This window comes from Borostomias antarcticus, assembly GCF_949987555.1.
Source record: "Borostomias antarcticus genome assembly, chromosome: 13".
Lineage (NCBI taxonomy): Eukaryota > Metazoa > Chordata > Actinopteri > Stomiiformes > Stomiidae > Borostomias > Borostomias antarcticus.
Window position 1 is genome coordinate 11768835 of NC_140246.1, and position 18205 is coordinate 11787039.

The following is an 18205-nucleotide window of genomic DNA, read 5'->3' on the forward strand; positions in this document are numbered from 1 at the left end:
ACACTCCTGTCTACTGTACTGCATGTAAAGTAGTAATAACCCACAGTTGACAGTGCATGTGAGGGCCAAAACCAAGCCATGAATTTGAGGGAATTGTCAGTAGACATCCGAGACATCTGGCAAAGGTTGCAAAAGAAATGTTCAGCATTGATGGTCCCGAAGAATACAGTGGCCTCCACCATCTTAAAATGGAAGAAGTTTAGAACCACCAGGACCCTTCCTAGAGCTGGCCATCCTAGAGCATGGCCCAAAATGAGTAATCAAGGAGAAGGGCCTTGGTCAGGGAGGTGACCAAGAACCAGGTGGTCACTTTGACAGAGCGCCATCGTCCCTCTGTGGAGATGGGAGAACCTTCCAGAAGGACAACCATCTCTGCAGCATTCCACCAATCAGGCCTTTATGGTAGAGTGGTCAAGATGGAACCCTCTCCTCAGTAAAAGGCACATGATAGCCCGCTTGGAGTTTGCCAAAAGGCATCTGAAGGACTCTCAGACCATGAAAAACAAGATTCTCTAGTCTGATGAAACCAAGATTGAACTCTTTGGCGGGGATGTTTTTCAGTGGCAGGAACTGGGAGACTAGTCAGGATGGAGGGAAAGATGAAAGTCCAGAAATATCCTTAATGAAAACCTGCTCCAGAGCACTCATGACTTCAGACTGGGGCGGAGGTTTACCTTCCAACAGTACAACAACCCTAAGCACACAGCCAAGACAACGGACATCTCTGGAAAGACCTGAAAATAGTTGTGCAGCGACGCTCCTCATCTAACCTGACAGCTTGAGAGGATCTGCAGAGAAGTATGGGAGAAATATTCCAAATACAGCATCATACCCAAGAAGACTTGAGGCTGTAAGTGCCCCAACAAAGTACTGAGTAAAGGGTGTGAATACCTATGTACAGTACATGTGATATTTAATTCATTTTTATATGCAAACATTTCTAAAAAGCTTTTTTCACTTTGTCATTATGGGGTATTGTGTGTAGATTCATGTGAAAAACTGCAGAGAAGAGCAGCTAAGACTGGACTAAGGTGCTCTCTCCTCTTGGTTCTGGTTAATACCTGAGCTGCAGAGTTTTGAATGAGTTGAACGAAGTCAGTGAAAAGTACATTACATTAAGTCGAGTCGGCTTGAAATAAAGGCATGCATACATTTTTCAGCATTGTTTTGATTTATACATGGTCGTACTTAAGCTGTGTTTCTAAAGTGGAAAAATGTTGTCATGTTATTAATGTGGGACTTGATCTGAATCTATGATATCATCAAGACTTGAAACCTCAGGTTTAACCCAGGATGTCAGTTTCCCCACATTGTTAAACAGCATTTCTCTTTTTGTTTTAGGGCCGATCAGTAGGATTTCAGTTTGATCCTCATTTAGCTTTAAGAATACATTGCTCATCCATTTATTTATTGCAAGAAGACAGGTAATAATGGAGTTTATAGCTGCAGCATAATTTGGTTTAAAAATACTCCTTACCCAGATTTTTGAGGAGGGACAAAGGCAGGATGATTCCAATGGACACAAACACTACCAGGTAATTTCCGTTCAGGTACCATTCGCTGTAAAGGAAGCAGAGAGTCTAGGTCACTGACCATAAAGCACTTCATTAATCAATCGACCAATTATAAACCAAATTCAAGGTCAGACATTGGATGTTTAGATGGACAGACAGACAGACACACAGACAGACACACACACACATACATCTACAGTCATGCAAACTGCAATACTTCCTACCTTGTGGTGAGAGCAGCAATGACAGTGGCAGCAGTGGTAAAACAGTATTACAACCCACAGCCACGAGGGGCAGTAGAGCACTGCTACAGATGCAATAGAACTGCTACAGTGTAGTAGGCTACTAGGCCTCTCCGACAAAGTGGTTGCTGTCGCATAGGCTGCGTTTTTTCAATTTGACTGGTCTGAATTGCAAACTGCTTTTTTGGAGTAGCTACAGCAGAGACAGTAGCCTACATTAAATTGGTTATTAGAGGGGATATAATTTTACCAACTGATCACACTTCATTAATTCTTTAGATTCACACCCAGAAACTCTGAAATTCTTTATTTTCAACCCCTATAGTCAATGATGCAGTCAGAGTAAAGACATGAAATATACAATTAATGAATAGCACTAAACCAGTGAGGACTATTTAATTTCAACCCGTATTTACCAACGTATAATACATTTATTAGATTCAAGGCATACCCAAACACGGCTGCCCAAGTGGCACAATCGTTAGTGCAGCAGAGTTGTAACATAAGGCTTGCGGGTTCAACTCCCTGTCCAACCATTTGATGTTTGAGGGTAGTACCTTGAGAATTCTATTATTTTATTTTTTTAGGAAGGAAAGACTTATTATTTTATGTTATTAAAAATCTATTCAAATCTATTCAAATGTTTGTGATAATTGCGCTATTGACGACAAGCCTATTCACACGCATTCACCATTAGGCCTGTGGACCAATTCATGATATTCAGTCCGTTCATTACAGCAGTGTTTGAATGACAACATCAGCGAGTGGGCGTTACCTCGCAGCAGTAGGAATAATGCAGGTTAATAATATAGGATAGGATAGTTATTATTCCTCAGGGTGGGGACATTTGGATTTTCATAGTGGCAAGGTACAGAAAAGAGGTAGATACAATTACAATAAGATTTATAGATATATACAATAAGGTACAAGACATTACAGTATACTGAAATACTGCACTATACTTGGCCTATTAGAGTTCATGTTGCAGCACTCATGAATATAGTGCAAATACGCAACATACACAAAGCATCACTAAGATACTACAATACTAATACTAAAAACAACACTAACCTTAGAAATGACGGCGAAAGAAAGAGTAAGCGCTTTGGTAACACTGGATTTTGTTGAGGGTCGAAATCTCATGAGAATAAGTTCCAGTAGCAAATGCTATCAATCACAATAATTATAACATATATCCCTTTACAACGCCTCCTGGCGGTTATTTTGCAACACTGATTAAGGAGGTGGTCTGGAGTTGTCTGGACATTCTGCTAAAACTTTGCTGCCTTTGTTGTTGTTGCTCTCACCACGAGGTAGGACAAAGTATTTCCGTTTGCATGACTGTACAGTATGCCTCCACATCCACTCACATCAATTCACTCACATCAATTCACTCACTCACTCACTCACTCACTCACTCACTCACTCACTCACTCACTCACTCACTCACTCACTCACTCACTCACTCACACACACACACACATACGCACTCACCCAGAGATCTCCTCTAGCCCCATGAAGGCTCTGATCACCTCAGGAAGCTCATACTTCACGATGAAGAGGTAGCTGGACATGGCTGTGAGCAAACCAAACACAGAACACACACAACGGTATATGAGTGGTATTACTAGGAGCAAAATTACTAGAGGACATTGACACTTACAAAGATGTGTGCACACACACACATACACGAACACAGGTGTTTTGTAGAGTAGGCCAAGGCCAAGACAAAGACACTGAGCTGTAATATATCACGTCAGTCCTCTTCTGGACATTTGTAATGACAATGGAATACAATATTAGCCTGAATCCAGACGTACAAATCCGGCCACTAAAAGTTTGCTGATTTTGGTGTTGGTGTTGCTATGTGAAACGGCTGGTTCTCTGAGTAAAATATAATCGACAAATGAGCGCTAAATGAGCTCTAATGATCAGCCAATGAGCACCAAGGGCGGGACTAACGACTAACTATAATCTCCCTACCCCGTGGAAATTGGTTAGAGTGGAAGCAATGTCAGACTGAAGTTCTCAACGGAGTGTAATGAGTTGACAATTCTGTCTGATATCAGGCTAATAAAATATAATAAACTTGCAAAACAGATAGTGACAATTCGCAGATCAAGTACCTCCAATATTTTGTAGGGTTATCGATCCAAAGGCAGCCATTTTCCCCGGCCAACCAAATGCTCGCTCTCCCAATTTCTCATAGATGAGGGAACCTGCCAGAACAATAATAGACAAGACAGTTCAGTCGGTACTTGCCAAAGATTATAAAAAGACAAGCTACAGTACTCTGTGTCTGAGTCTGTGCCTGCACATATTGTGTATTTGTGCTCTGATGGGAGGTCAAGTGGCTCTCAATAGGAATATACAGTATAAGAATCGCATAGCATTTGTTGTGAATATGAAAATGTGTTGTTTACGATGAAACTGGCCACTTTCTTACACATTTATGACAAGACATACAGTGTCATATGTAGCCATATGAAAAATATTAGGCCATATAATGATTCTTAAATGTTATGAAACTTGAAAAAACAAATATACAGTTGCAAATGCATGGGAGGAATGAGATATGCCTTAAAAATTGTTTATATGGGTCATGTTTTGGGAGACATTAATCCCTTTGTAGAGTCTACTTTTAAAAGTTGTCATCACTATGCTAAAATGAAAAGTGACACAAACCTCCTTCCTTTGCTGTCACTAGAAGCAGGTGCACGGAGTATAGTGACAAGATGGCCACCGCCAGGAGAAGGACCCTACAGAGGGATAGAAAGCAGTTAGACAACAGTGTCTGGATCAACGCAGAGCACATAACATTGCAATGACCCCGGGAACCGTCAACACACTCTTCACACTGCTTCCATCAGGCCACAGATCCCCCAGCCTGGAAGCGTGCACACTTTAGGAGGAGCTTTGTCCCCTCTGCCATAGCATCACTTAACAAAGCACCCAGATAATTATCATGTCATCGTCATATGTAATGTTTATAGGTATGTGTGCATAAATGTGGTGGGTGATGGGATGTATCTGTATGATGTGGGGTGTATGGTGATAAATGTATAATTGTATTTTGTGTTCATATGAGGCGATGTATAGGGTTTGATATTGGAAAGGACCTCACGGTACAATACGTATCATGACACACTTCACAATATGATTGATACATATCACACTAAATTACGTTATACAACGGTTAGTTCTGGTTCTTGATTCTGATTGGCTGGAAGCCGTGTTAAAATACTTTGTAACACACACCTGGGACCGCATATCATTCCATTTTCAGTATGAATGCGCCTCCCATTTGATCCAATGCATTGTAGTTGTTGTTGCTTGGCAACCCTTTTGTTAGGGGAACTATTTGGTTCGCGTCGTGCCTAACAACTCAAATCACTATAACACACGGCCTCTCGTGGTTTATTGCTTAAATATGATACAATACTGTACATTGCGATACATTGCAATTTACTGAAATGTTTTAAGTACAGCTGAAAATACAACTCCTTACCCCGCATCCTGTTTGTGGTTCTTGATGTTTAGACTTATCTCTGGCCCACCTTCTACTACTTATGCCAGGCTTCAATACAGGATATTTAAAATCCTAACCGATTTCTAAATCGGTTAGAATCTTAACAGATGTTCTTCTCGTGAATCTAAAACATGCACACACGACAAGATATTTAACGATAAATAACGGTTCATCACACTACAGGATCTTATTGTGCCTGAGAGAGCAACAAACCACTGAGCTTGCCGTCTCGCTTGTAAAGTAGTGACATAATAATCTTAAATATCAAACTTGTTTGATATGATCGGGGCTGCCCCGATGGGTCTGCGAGCCGATCGGGAGGTATAAGAATGGATCTGTAAACCCCTCACATTACAAGATCATCTGGACCAAACATTGGTGTCGACTAATGTTCCAGACCGGATTTCTCCTCCGTTTGTCGAGAAGGCTGAATCGGGGATAAATCATCCCAAAAATCTTGTAGTTGAGCCCGGCATTAGCCATTTCAATAATGAAGTGGGAGACACATGTTTGAAACACAAAAAATTACTCTTTTGTTGTACAATATGAAATTTACACATTTTTTAAGATGTATTTTCAAATAAAAAAGACTGCCACTTCTTTCCATGAAAATTTTCATATTTAATGAAATATTAAGTATTTAAATCACTTTTTCAAGCAAACAGTTTCAACCACACTATTATAGCCAATGGTGTGGTTGGGGGTATACAGAGTATACCCGAAGTCATTGGGGGGGGGGGTGGGGGTAGTAAGAAAAAGCGGTTAATGTCTCTTAATGTCTTTCTTTAGTGAATTGAACATGCAATATGGTGCCATGGAAACAGAGCACGTTGAGCGAATAACTGAAGGCAAACGTACAGAAGAACAGCATATTTTTTCAATGCACCACTCAAGCTACAATATGACCATTGCGCATAATATTCTCAAGAACTATATTAAGTAATGAGTCTGTAATTCTTACCATAGCCTTATCTCGGTGAGATCAAAGTATTCTTATGAAGCAGTCAGACAGTAAACCATGCTTATTTCTCTCCTGTAGATGCCAGGACTACACAATGTATAGTTACACTGTATTCACACTGAGCCAATAACATTTCAACATGTGTGGTGGTCAAACCAGCTTGCTTGGTAGAGTTCAGAGTGGTGCTGTATGGCTGTATGGTTGTCCGAACCAGAATCCTGTTTGGCGTTTCACTTTTTTTAATTTTTTTTTATCAGTTCCATAACTTTCGCTTTCACACCAGCGGACCAAATGATTTTTGGTGGCAGACCTACATTATGTCGTCATCGCTTGCATGGGGGTGCGTCTCCCTATACTTGACACTGATTGGTTTGTGGATGCACGCGCGTCTGTTTGATCCGAAAGTGCGAACCTTTGATTTCACATTAGGCAGCAGCAAACCTTGGTTCGAGCCGAGACCACCTCTTGAGGTCGGACCAAAGACCGAGCCACGTTATAGCCAATAAATACAACTTAAGTAGAGTGATATAAGTATATTATTACATTATCAGCTCAATTGTTACATTTTTTATGATTTTATTTTATTTGGAGACTGGTCCATGGAGGCAGAGGAAGTTGTCCAAATTAAAAAAAAATCTGATTCCGATTAGCTAGCGTTTCCCCTCTCCAAACAATGACACCAAATCTAAGTGCCTTTTCATTTTATGCAGCTGATGTCATTTCAGTGTGAACAGAAGTCAGCTGATGCTCCACACTGACAGCTGATCGCAGCTCTGCTCTGCGCTGAATAAGAGTGCCAGGAGGGGGAGGGGAGTTTGTGCCAGGAAAATATCTGAAGCTTTGGAGAATTGAAAACGGGGAGCACAATGACATGATCTGATGGTTTGCAGAAAATATAGCAGCCGTTTAAACTCAAGACTGCGGATGATTGGTACACGCTTGTTGCCATTCATTTCATAAATGCCTATAATAAACAGCTATAAGAAGGCTACATATTTACATTTTGATCTTCCGATATTAGTTTTTACTCATTAAAGTGCAGCAATCAATGTATTAACATCAACATCACCCAACAAACCCAGGTGGAACCCCCCGGTGAAGAGGAATAGAGGCTGCCCCAGAACAGTCAAAAACTGGCCAATAAATGTATATTAGTATTGTGTCAATATGCTACAATAAAATAATGTTCTATTTTAGCTTTTCCGTGGTAGAGTTAAGGCTAGATTAGATAGGGAAGTCTAGATTAGATAGATAGATAGATAGATAGATAGATAGATAGATAGATAGATAGATAGATAGATAGATAGATAGATAGATAGATAGAGTGGGGGATCATACTAATAATATAGTATACAATTCTGCTACCTACTGGATCCATTTAGATTTTTTTGGAGAATGAGTACTTGAGTATTTGTTACGTTCAGAAACACCAAAGATTATTCGAAGCCTGTAAAATGGTATTTGGGATAGCCATAGTATTCCATCTGAGTGACATCTTCATAGAAGAACAATGTAGTACAATGACATATTCATAGAACAGCAATGTATCTGTTATTGTGATTGTTGGCAAAGGCATTAATGATTTCCAGACCAGATCTTTTGTCCTCCTGGTGCTTATGACAAACTATGCCAGGTTGCCGTTCCAGCTATCGCCACTGCTGTTCCTCAGATACGTTTTAACACCGGAGGCAAGAGAAACTCCCCTCGCAGCTTGCTGATAATACAGGAAGTGTTATTTATATACATATCAGTTTATACAAGTCCACAAAGACATCCTTGTATGGGCTCATAAGTGAAACTCCATGATGCTGGTAATGATGTGTCCTTGCTGCTCTTTGCAGCACCTGGCACACCTGGGCCATGTACTACGAAACAGGATTACGGGGTTAACGCAATAACTTCAGGTTCAAGCCTGCTTTATCCGTATCACAAAGGTGGATCACTTTTCACTGCTCTATATCGTCATGGTAACTTATGCTGCCGAGCTAACCTGCGCAGGTTAAAGGAGTAGTAAAGGGAAAATGCATGTTTAGCCCTGTTTTAAGGTTACTTAGGATCATATACAATGGTTCAGATCAAAACGTTGACAAAACTAGCACTTTTGAGAAAGTCAGATAATTGCTCTACCACCGTTTTGGTCATACAATGGATGTGGGTGGGCACCTTGAAAAATCTTTCAAAAACATGTTAAACTCTCGATTTCAAAGACAAGAAGCTCACCAAGGGGGTAATTGGTGTCCATTGGTGTTCTGACATCAAATTCGCCGCAAAGTATGAATCCTGTAGGGTTTTATTGATCATTTTATGAAATCCATTGACTTGTATTGACACAACCTTTGTAGATATGTAGATCAATCCGCAGAGGGGATTCAGGAAGCGGAACTACTTACTGTAGCTATTGTTATTGTTTATGTTGCTACCTAGTTTGCAGAAGTTTACACACGTATTTGCTGCGACTAAATAGTTCTATGCTAAATATTTTAAAAAGCCTTTCCAGATGAACTAGAATCTTACTTTATGGCGAATTATATGTCAGAACGCCAACTAACACCTCGGTGAGTTTCTTGTCTTTGAAATTGAGAGTTTAACATGTTTTTTTGAATGATTTTTCACGGTGCCCGCCCACATAAATTGTACTGTATGACCAAAACGGTGGTAGAACCGTGTGGCTTAGAGCCAACCAAAAATGCGTACACGTCTTACTGCATGACATTTTTCTATGTTTTATATATTGTACTGTGTCTGTGTATTATATATGTACCTCTTGTAACTTGTTTTGTAACATCAACCTGCCTAATGGACTCCAGATGGAAACTAGCCTCCGGGCTGCAATCTGGCATATTTACATGTTTTTTACACGTTCATCAATATGCACTGTCCTGATCTAAATAAACTTAACTAAACTAAGCGGTGGTAGAACAATTATCAGACTTTCTCAAAAGTGCTAGTTCTGTCAACGTTTTGATCTGAACCTTTGTATATGATAAGTGTAGCGGAGGAGCCATGCGCAGACACTCACTACCAGATGGGGCCAGATAAGGTCTTTCACCCTCACACAGCTCCTTCCTCCTAACAGTCATGTGTGCACTTCGTCCACATACCCCCTTTTGTTGTGAGAAGGCCGGTGTAAGCAAAAAGGATAACTGGGGGCTGTTCACACCAACGTCCTGGTTCCACCTCAAAGGACTCGGCCGGAACAGGCCACACTTTACGGCCCTCTCACTTCCTCTCTGCCTCTCTCCCCCTCCCTCTCTAGCTCCAACCGCCGTACACCAGATTGAGTCATGCTCCCAGTGCCAGTGTTTATTCTTCAATGGGGGACATATCTGTGAATAAACAGGGTTTGGGGAGCGAACGGGCTCAGAGCAGTATTAAAATTGTGAATCCAACGTGTGGGCGTGATTAAAAGATGCAAGTGTTTGGATTCTATATGTTCCAGCCAATGTACTGAATATGATAATGTCATTTTTACTAATGTCCTTCCAATGTGTTGGTAATGAGATCGGATTAAAACATATTCTGAAAAGTGCTGTTTAATTCTGGGACCCCCCCAAAAGAGGGGTCACGAATCAACTGGCCAATCACCGAATCTGGGTCACTAGCACCCACCCCCCGACAAGCCGCAGGTATTTAAGCTGTGAGACGCCATTGTTCTCTCTCTTGTTCTCTTGTAACCATCAACTGCCAGGGTCCGTGTCTCTCCAAGTAACACGCGACCCAGGAACTAAGTTTGTGCCTGGTTGATCAAATCAGCTTGTATCTGTGGAATGCTGAACCGCTATCTAAGAACTCTGAGTCGACACAGGGGCTTAGGAATCTCCACCAACTCTTCAAAGATCCACCTCTGGCGAGAGCAGAGGTTTTGAATGACTGGTGAACTCTGAAACTGAACTTTGAAACTCCGCGAACATCAACTTCGCTCAGCAACGCTACTATCACTGTTTCAACGGGAGCGCAGGCGTGCTGCCCCCTTCATCAAACCGAGCGACCACCACGTCACATGCTTCTTTCCTTCGTCGAGCCAGACAGCATACGGACATAGCGCTTCACACCCCACTAAGGTTGTATCCAACAGTCGCCTATGATTGTGGTGTGAGATGCCAAAGTGTTGTGTAAGCTTAGAAGACTTAGGATAGGCTGTGATAACCCATGATGTCATTCTGTTTTCATATTGCCACGTGTTTTTCCATCTGTTATTTGAATTGTGTTATAATATTATTTTGATAATTGATTAGTATAATTTCAATAAACATTAACTTTTGACCACGTCATCTTAAGTCACTTGATTGAGTCAAGGACTCCGCCTACAGAATGAGATTAATGAATAAATTAGACTATTGATAAAGGTTCTGTTTCTCTGTACATAACAGTGGTGCCCCATACGAGTTGATAAAAATCAATTGTCCTTCATATTTGTGATAACCGCGGTATAATCATAATTATACTGGTCATGGTCCTAGCTCTAACCCTAGAACACGCTACATAAGTAACCTTAAAACAGGGTTTAACATGCATTTTCCCTTTACTGCTCCTTTAAATTCCAGATTATGGATCAAAACGTATGAAGCATATGATATAGATTAAGAAAAGATGTGTGTTTAGGGCTGAGGGCTGTCACACCCATCAGCACATAATTTGCTTTTGTTTAAAAGTGTCTCTTCATTTCACTTAAAGTCGCACTGAAATGAAAAAAGCATTCTGTACCATTTTGGTTCACATAATTGGTCATAGTGTTCACCTATTCAACGATGTATGCCAAAAAAATTCCGATCTCGCTCAATGCCTTGAAGTAGTTCCGCTTCCTGAATCCCCTCTGCGGATTGATCTACACATCTACAACGGTCCCTTCAATACAAGTCAATGGATTTCATAAAATGATCAATAAAACCCTACAGGATTAATACTTTGCGGCGAATTTGATGTCAGAACACCAACGGACACCAATTACCCCCTCGGTGAGCTTCTTGTCTTTGAAATCGAGAGTTTAACATATTTTTGAAAGATTTTTCACGGTGCCCACCCTCATCCATTGTATGACCAAACGGTGGTAGAGCAATTATCAGACTTTCTCAAAAGTGCTAGTTTTGTCAACTTTTTGATCTGAACCATTGTCTATGATCATAAGTAACCTTAAAACAGGGCTAAACATGCATTTTCCCTTTACTACTCCTACTCCTACTGTAAAAAAATAAAAAAATAAATAGGATTTTAAATTTTTTATCTCATGATTAGGCTTTAAAAACAAAAACAAAACTAGAAATGGTGCTCAGAGAGCACAGACCTCCACCCCTGAATGCATTCTGTGGCTCTGTGGATGCCAATTGAATGGGTTCTTAATTGGCCCATGCTACACCACTTCACCGGGTTTCATGAAAAATAGTATGATAGTTTTTGCGTTTGCAGAAAAAAGAAACAAGGTCAAGGTGACATGCTCTCCATTATGCAAAATAATGAATGGCCCAATTTAACATTAACAAATTTAAAATTAACGAAATTGCAAAAGTTGCATCTACAATATTGGTGTTTGTGGGGACTGGGAAAGCTCAGCTTCATTGTGCGCAAGACACAGAGCTGACTTCTCCCTGATCTGACATGAGAAGACTACATTGGAGGGTGGAAAAGCAGTGACAGTGAGTCAAGCCTAATATAGGCCTGTTTATTTTTGCACTGGTATTTCGTTTTGCCATTTTTGTTTGCACTAGCCTATGACCTCAGAAAAACATAATTTCATGTTGTTGAGATTAAAAGATTTTAACATCAGTTATGCGTGTAAAAAATAAATCATGTAGACAATTGCCCCTGGGATATTTTATAACATCTTAACAACAATACATTGCTGAATGCCTTATGTACTGTAGGCCAATGGCTGAACAATACTAGTTCGACCCAGCTTCAGAATCAGGAGATAGGCTCCTGTCCTATGGGCCACTGCTTACTTACTTACTTACTTACTTACCCACAAAGATACCCTAGATTGGTATAGCACAAAACTAGATAGATAGCTAGATAGCTCAAGATGCAGAAGTAACAAAAACAACTCCTGAAGTCACTGTAGCATATATTTTATATAGTTTCTATGAAAATCAAATTCCTACATCATTTTCCAACACATTGACCCACTGGGGTCTCCAACCTGCAATCTGCTCTTTAAGCTCTACGTGCTGCACTGTCGGTTCAAGTTCTTTTGGCTTTTTCATGAAAATATGCACAACAGACCCAAAGAAAAATGTACAGTATACAGCATTTGCACTGTTTTGAAATGTTCACGTTGTTTACGCAATCCACCAACACAATAAGCCTATATTGCGTAACGGTGTATGTAGAGTGCTTGTGGCACCTCTTTATGCAGCTTCTCTTTCACCTCATTGTTACATCCTGACATTACGGCCACGCCGTCACTGGCGACTTTTTGAAGTTGTTTTTTATTTATAAATTTTCAATTTCTCATCATACAGTGACACACAGCACATGTGCAATGGGCGGCGAAACAGAACTCACACACATGCTAAAGTGGTCCTGTGCCAATGGTTTTCAAACCTTTTATGCCCAAGGCACACCAAAGAGCAAGCCAAAATCTCAAAGCACACCTGTGTTCATATCCGAACAGGCTACTGAAATTCAGTGTGCAATGTGTTATAGATAGATAGATCTTTATTGTCACCATGTGAAAAATGGTTTTGAGCATTATGAAGTTCCGAGGCATTTTCAAAAGTAGACTTTCTTGTTATAACATCACATTGCACTTCTGTTCTATGGACTCAGTTTCAACAGTAACATGGTGCATATCATACATTTTCAACAAATGAGTACTATTGCTTTAAGAAAAGATGCTTCAGCATGAATGCTATGTTATGTTGAGGGCTGTGCACTTGAGTTTTTCAAAACAACAACATAATCGTAAGCATTAATTAATGGAAAGTCAAGGTGACATGACAATTGACATGACCACTGACATGACAATACAGGTAGCCTACTAACTCTCATGGTCATCAGTATGCTGAAGTTATGTCAGAATCGAGACTTCCCCCTGTCATCTTGCTCTTTTGGGGATCCCACAGCACCCAGGTCACCAAGGGGTCATTCACCACTTCATTCATCCTTCTAGTCACCTCACAGCCTGTGCCACTCTCAGTCTCACACACCCACACCAACAAATCTTTTTTATTTCAATTAATTAAGAGCACGGAATGTTCACCCAAGCTGGCCTATTCCACACACAGCCAACCATGTCTTAAATTGATAAAAAAATTGATATTTTTAATTGACAAGCATTCTCCTTCTCTTCCCTCTTCCATTACAACAAGCAGATCTGACAAATGAGTTTTGCTCTGGGGTGAGTTTCCCGGGTCAGTGATGGAATCTTCCCATCCATCCATCCACATCATATGGGTGTTATGTGACACCACCTTCCCGAATGTCAGGGGTCTCAGAATAGCTGGGGTCGTGTAGGAGGAAGTATGATGTCGCAACATATGGAAAAGACAAGCGGAAGGGGGCTTCCTGTACGTTTACATGGAGAGGGGAAAATCTGGTAACATCACTATGATCTGTAAATTAAATATCTAGGGGCAGATGTACTAACGTGTACGAGCGCAGCGTTAGCACCTTGGGCAGTCTGTAGAAAGCGCACTCTGTGCATCTTCAGTTTGCGTTGGATGTACAAAGCCTGCGCCTCAGTGCGCAATTAGTGCATGTCATCGCCCTCAAACCATTACGTGCACGGGGAAAATATAGCCACTTGCAGTATGCAGTCTTGCTTTGTCTATAATTAGGCTACCTCTGTGTAATTGACTGCTTTAAATTATAAGGGCTGATGTGATAGGCTATCTTTAGGCTGGTCATTGCTGTTGATGGTTTAACGCAATGATCGCATCGGCCATGTATCTTATCAGAATCAGAATCCGTTTATTGCCATGCAGTTTTACAATGTACTAGGAATTTGCTTTCAGGCAAGGTGCATAACATTTAGACAACATTGGACTGGAGGCAGGGACGAGACAGGACAGTGGAAAGACAGGACAGAGCAAAGGGCAAGTACAAAAAGCTAGTTTGCAAGTGCATTGTAGGCTATCTCTCTATCTTCATTTTCTAAAGCCAATTGTTTATTAAACCTTGTAGCCCTGAATGGTGCCAATTGTAATCAGTGAATGTCTGCATGAATAATCCACGTTATAATCATATTTACAGCATTTGAATACTTTCAGGCCTTAATACATCAACATATTAAATCTATGAGACCAATTTGGTTAGTGGGCTATGCGACCTCGTAAATATCAGTGTTGCACCAATAATGGATAATCGAAAATATTGAATAATAACTGCCCCCCCCCCAATGCATGCAGTTCATAAAACTGTATGTTCATAATTAACAGGGGATATGGTTGTGTGAAGGCTGGTGGGTTATGGATTTTTTTTTAGATACTAAATGCTCATTTATTTTACAAGACTGATTTGTCATTGATTTACAAGTCTGAGCAAAATAAAGTTCAAAGTATAAATTTAGTTTTGGGCGACTGTGGCTCAGGAGATAGAGCAGATTGTCCAATGACTATTGGGTCGGCAGTTTGAATCCCGACTCCTCCTGTCCACATGTCGAAGTGTCCTTGCACAAGAAACCCAAATTGCTTTCAATGAGCAGGCTAGCTCCTTGCATGGCAGCTGCCGCCATTGGTGTGTGAATGTGTGTGTGAATGGATGAATGAGAGACCATTGTAAAGCACTTTGGATATAAAGCACTATATAAGTGCAGTCCACATGGACCATATTAAGTGCAATCTAGGCTACCTATGATATGATCACATTTACTAGGAAAATTACAAAAGGGCAGCCCCACCAGTTACACAACTATTTCATGGGCTGAATTAGCTGCTAGCCTATATCGTACTCCTACCTGACGAAGTGGTATGAAAGAAAAGTTAACATTCAGTACAGAGACGAGTCACATCTCCAATTTAATCCATTCCGCTTTCATTGCGTGAGAACAGCCAAGTCTCTGAAAGTCCATACCAGGTTTTGCTCGTTACTTTGCCACGGTTACGTTGCAGTGAGAGCACTGTTAACAAATTGGCGACTGTCGCTATATCTGGCGACAAATCTATCAGGTTTTTCTGGTCATTTGGGGAATGATTGTGTTGACAAAGCTCTGCAAAAGCATCTAACATATTCCGTTCCGCGGTTTACGTTACAACCAAGCTCATAAGAGCCGAGTAGGTCTACAGCGAGGGCACCTCCTCACCACTCACACAGCCTGTCTGACTAGATAGCAGCCCCGCAACAAATATACAAACCGAACGTTGGGCAATAGGGATTCACCAGGGGAGGTCAGGTAATGTAGCTAATTTTCACTAACATGTCTTGAGTCTTGACATAACAAAATTGATATAGCAAGTAAAATAATGATAATAATTTAGCTAGCACTAGCTAAATTACATCATATCAATCAAAACAGGACTACAGACTGAAGCTGGTAATGGCAGCTAGCAGCGGGGCTACATTACTTTGCTTGCTAACTTTGGCTAACTTATCTGGCATGGAGATCATGATTTAAAAAAAACTTCAATTTGTATGACAACTACAAATATACTTAGATAACGTATACAACAATATATTACAATCAGAATATAAAAGGGTCATTGTTGAGAGTGTAATCAATCTTGCTCAACGTCACAAATGTAGAGAGTTTGCTTACCAGTCAGTAGGGATGAGACGGTATGGATTTTTGCATTACGGTACAGTACGGAATCTAGTTACACGGTACAGTTTACGGTATTTCACGGTATACAGCATTTCACCTCCCCAACACACATAAAAAAACAAGTATTTTACTTTGAAGGAAAACAGCTTTATTGCTGAGTTCTAGAGCCCTACAGTGGAAAATACACACTATTGTAATTGAGCTCAGTTTATTAATAGCAAGCTTATATTAAATTACAAAATTAACTGTTGCAAGCAACTTGAAATGTGAAGTTTCAGCAGCGCATTATTGTGTAATACCGTAAACGTAATACCGTAAACACAGGGAATGTCACGGTTCTAATACCGTGGACATTTGATACCGCGGTTCACTGTTTTACGGTATACCGTCTCATCCCTACCAGTCAGGTGGTGGAATGACAGACACCAGCTGTATTCAGATTAGATTTCTTTAGGGGGGTTGATAGGGCAGATTCCTTTAGGGGCGTGGTTATCCAGAGTGCAGAAGCGCCATGCCTATAGAACTTGAGGGGGCACGTGCCCCCTCAGATTTGGAGGTGTTATTTATTTATTTATTTTTTACATTTCTGTTATTGTTTGTTTACCATTACATTTTACAATGCGGAGCTATGATTATTTTCTTTACTGAGCTGAATGTATTATTTTAATTATGTCATAGACCACCTTGAAATGCCACCATAACCTCTTTCAAAAGCCAAACACCCTCTTTCCCGGTGGATTTGGTTTCTTCCAAATTAACACTGGACCTGGAAGCCCCCCCCTCGCCTCATCTCAGATAAACACGTTTTCATGGTCTGCTTGCATACATTTAGATTAGGGTTGTCCTTAACTGATGAACAGGTCCTCCAAATATTAGGCTATTCAGTATCAGATTCAATATACTTCATACGTCAGTATACAGTATATCATTCGGACCAATGCCAAGTGAGTAAAAAAAAGTAGATATGTTTTCCCTTACTTTTATTTTGAAAGTCCTTGAAAGAACACTACCGGTAAGTTTAATTTCACACCGCTTGAGTGGCAACTGGTAGTGTGCTGTGTCCTGATTTTAAACTGCAAAAATGCACAAAAACACAAAAATTTCACACGCGCTAATAACACCTCGCTATCTCGTGCCCCCTCAGTTTTTTGGGTTGCATGACGCCCCTGCCAGAGTGAGTCATTAATTTGGGGCGTGGTTATGATATTTATGAGTCATAAATTGGGAATTTTCTAACATTGCTACTTCTCCAAAGCCAAAGACCAGACATATTTAATATTTTAATCATGTTTCTTAAAATCCCTCTAGTGCAAACAGCATATTAAAATCCAGAAAAAGTGAAAATCACAATATTACTCCTTTAAAGTACTAGGTAAATCACTTGTGACAGGAAATGGAAATATTTTGTGTGTATATATATATATAATATGTATATATATAGCTACTTTTTCGTACTCCTGAGAAATTTTTCATTCTAGCACTTTTACCTTAGTAGCACTATCTGTAACAGTACTTGAATACTTGGTACTTGAATTGTTGTGCACTGTTTCCACCCCTTTCTTCTAGCTTTTCATTAATTATGAAAGTATTGACTGAAACCTTGTATGTATTTACATTTTATAGGTGAGAGATTTGCTGTGCTATTTCCAGGGCTGTTTCATATGGCTATGGTAACATAACAAAGATGTGCAAATTTGAACAATAATAAGCCGCCAACCATTAAACTGTGCAAATAAATCATTCATAGACAAATACACTCCACAAATCATGCTGAGTGTGTGTATGTGCATGCATGTGCGACAGAGGTTTATCAACTTTTTCCGTTATGACACAAAATGGTTAACACAATTTTACAGTCAGCTATTTCTCAAATAAATAAACCTGAGTACTTACTTCATATAGAACGTTACTTCATACATAACCTTTTTTTTGCGATAAAAATACTTTTCTTCAACAAAAAGTTACTTGCTAGAGTAAATACATGACTTACACAAAAAGTACGATGCCAGTGTTGGCCATGGCGAAGGACAGCCCGAGGATGCCACTGCCCATGATAGCGTTGCTTAGGTTGAAGACAGACATCCCAAAGGAGGTGTGTCCGGGATGCTGGGAAGAGAAAAACAGTGATAAGCATTATGCACATCTGATTTACTCTGACCAACTCACAGACACACAGACCATCAGTCGTTCAGAGTGCATAAATCAATGAAAGTCTTTGACCTTTACATTTCTTAGAAAGCTTCAAGATAACAGTCCGTAATCAAA

At 40.2% G+C, this 18205-nt stretch overlaps 1 protein-coding gene across 3 annotated transcripts in view; it reads right to left on the minus strand.

Annotated features, from left to right (window-relative positions):
* The window catches only part of slc38a4 (solute carrier family 38 member 4), a 63381-nt gene that overhangs the window by 17690 nt on the left and 27486 nt on the right, over window positions 1–18205 (minus strand). For all 3 annotated transcript variants that reach the window (XM_084447903.1, XM_084447904.1, XM_084447902.1), the window contains exons 4-8: window positions 17931–18046; window positions 4442–4515; window positions 3883–3975; window positions 3251–3332; window positions 1478–1560 (exon numbers count right to left, since the gene is read on the minus strand). In XM_084447903.1, coding sequence (XP_084304029.1) covers window positions 1478–1560; window positions 3251–3332; window positions 3883–3975; window positions 4442–4515; window positions 17931–18046 — 448 coding nt within the window. The remainder of the gene's footprint in view (window positions 1–1477; window positions 1561–3250; window positions 3333–3882; window positions 3976–4441; window positions 4516–17930; window positions 18047–18205) is intronic.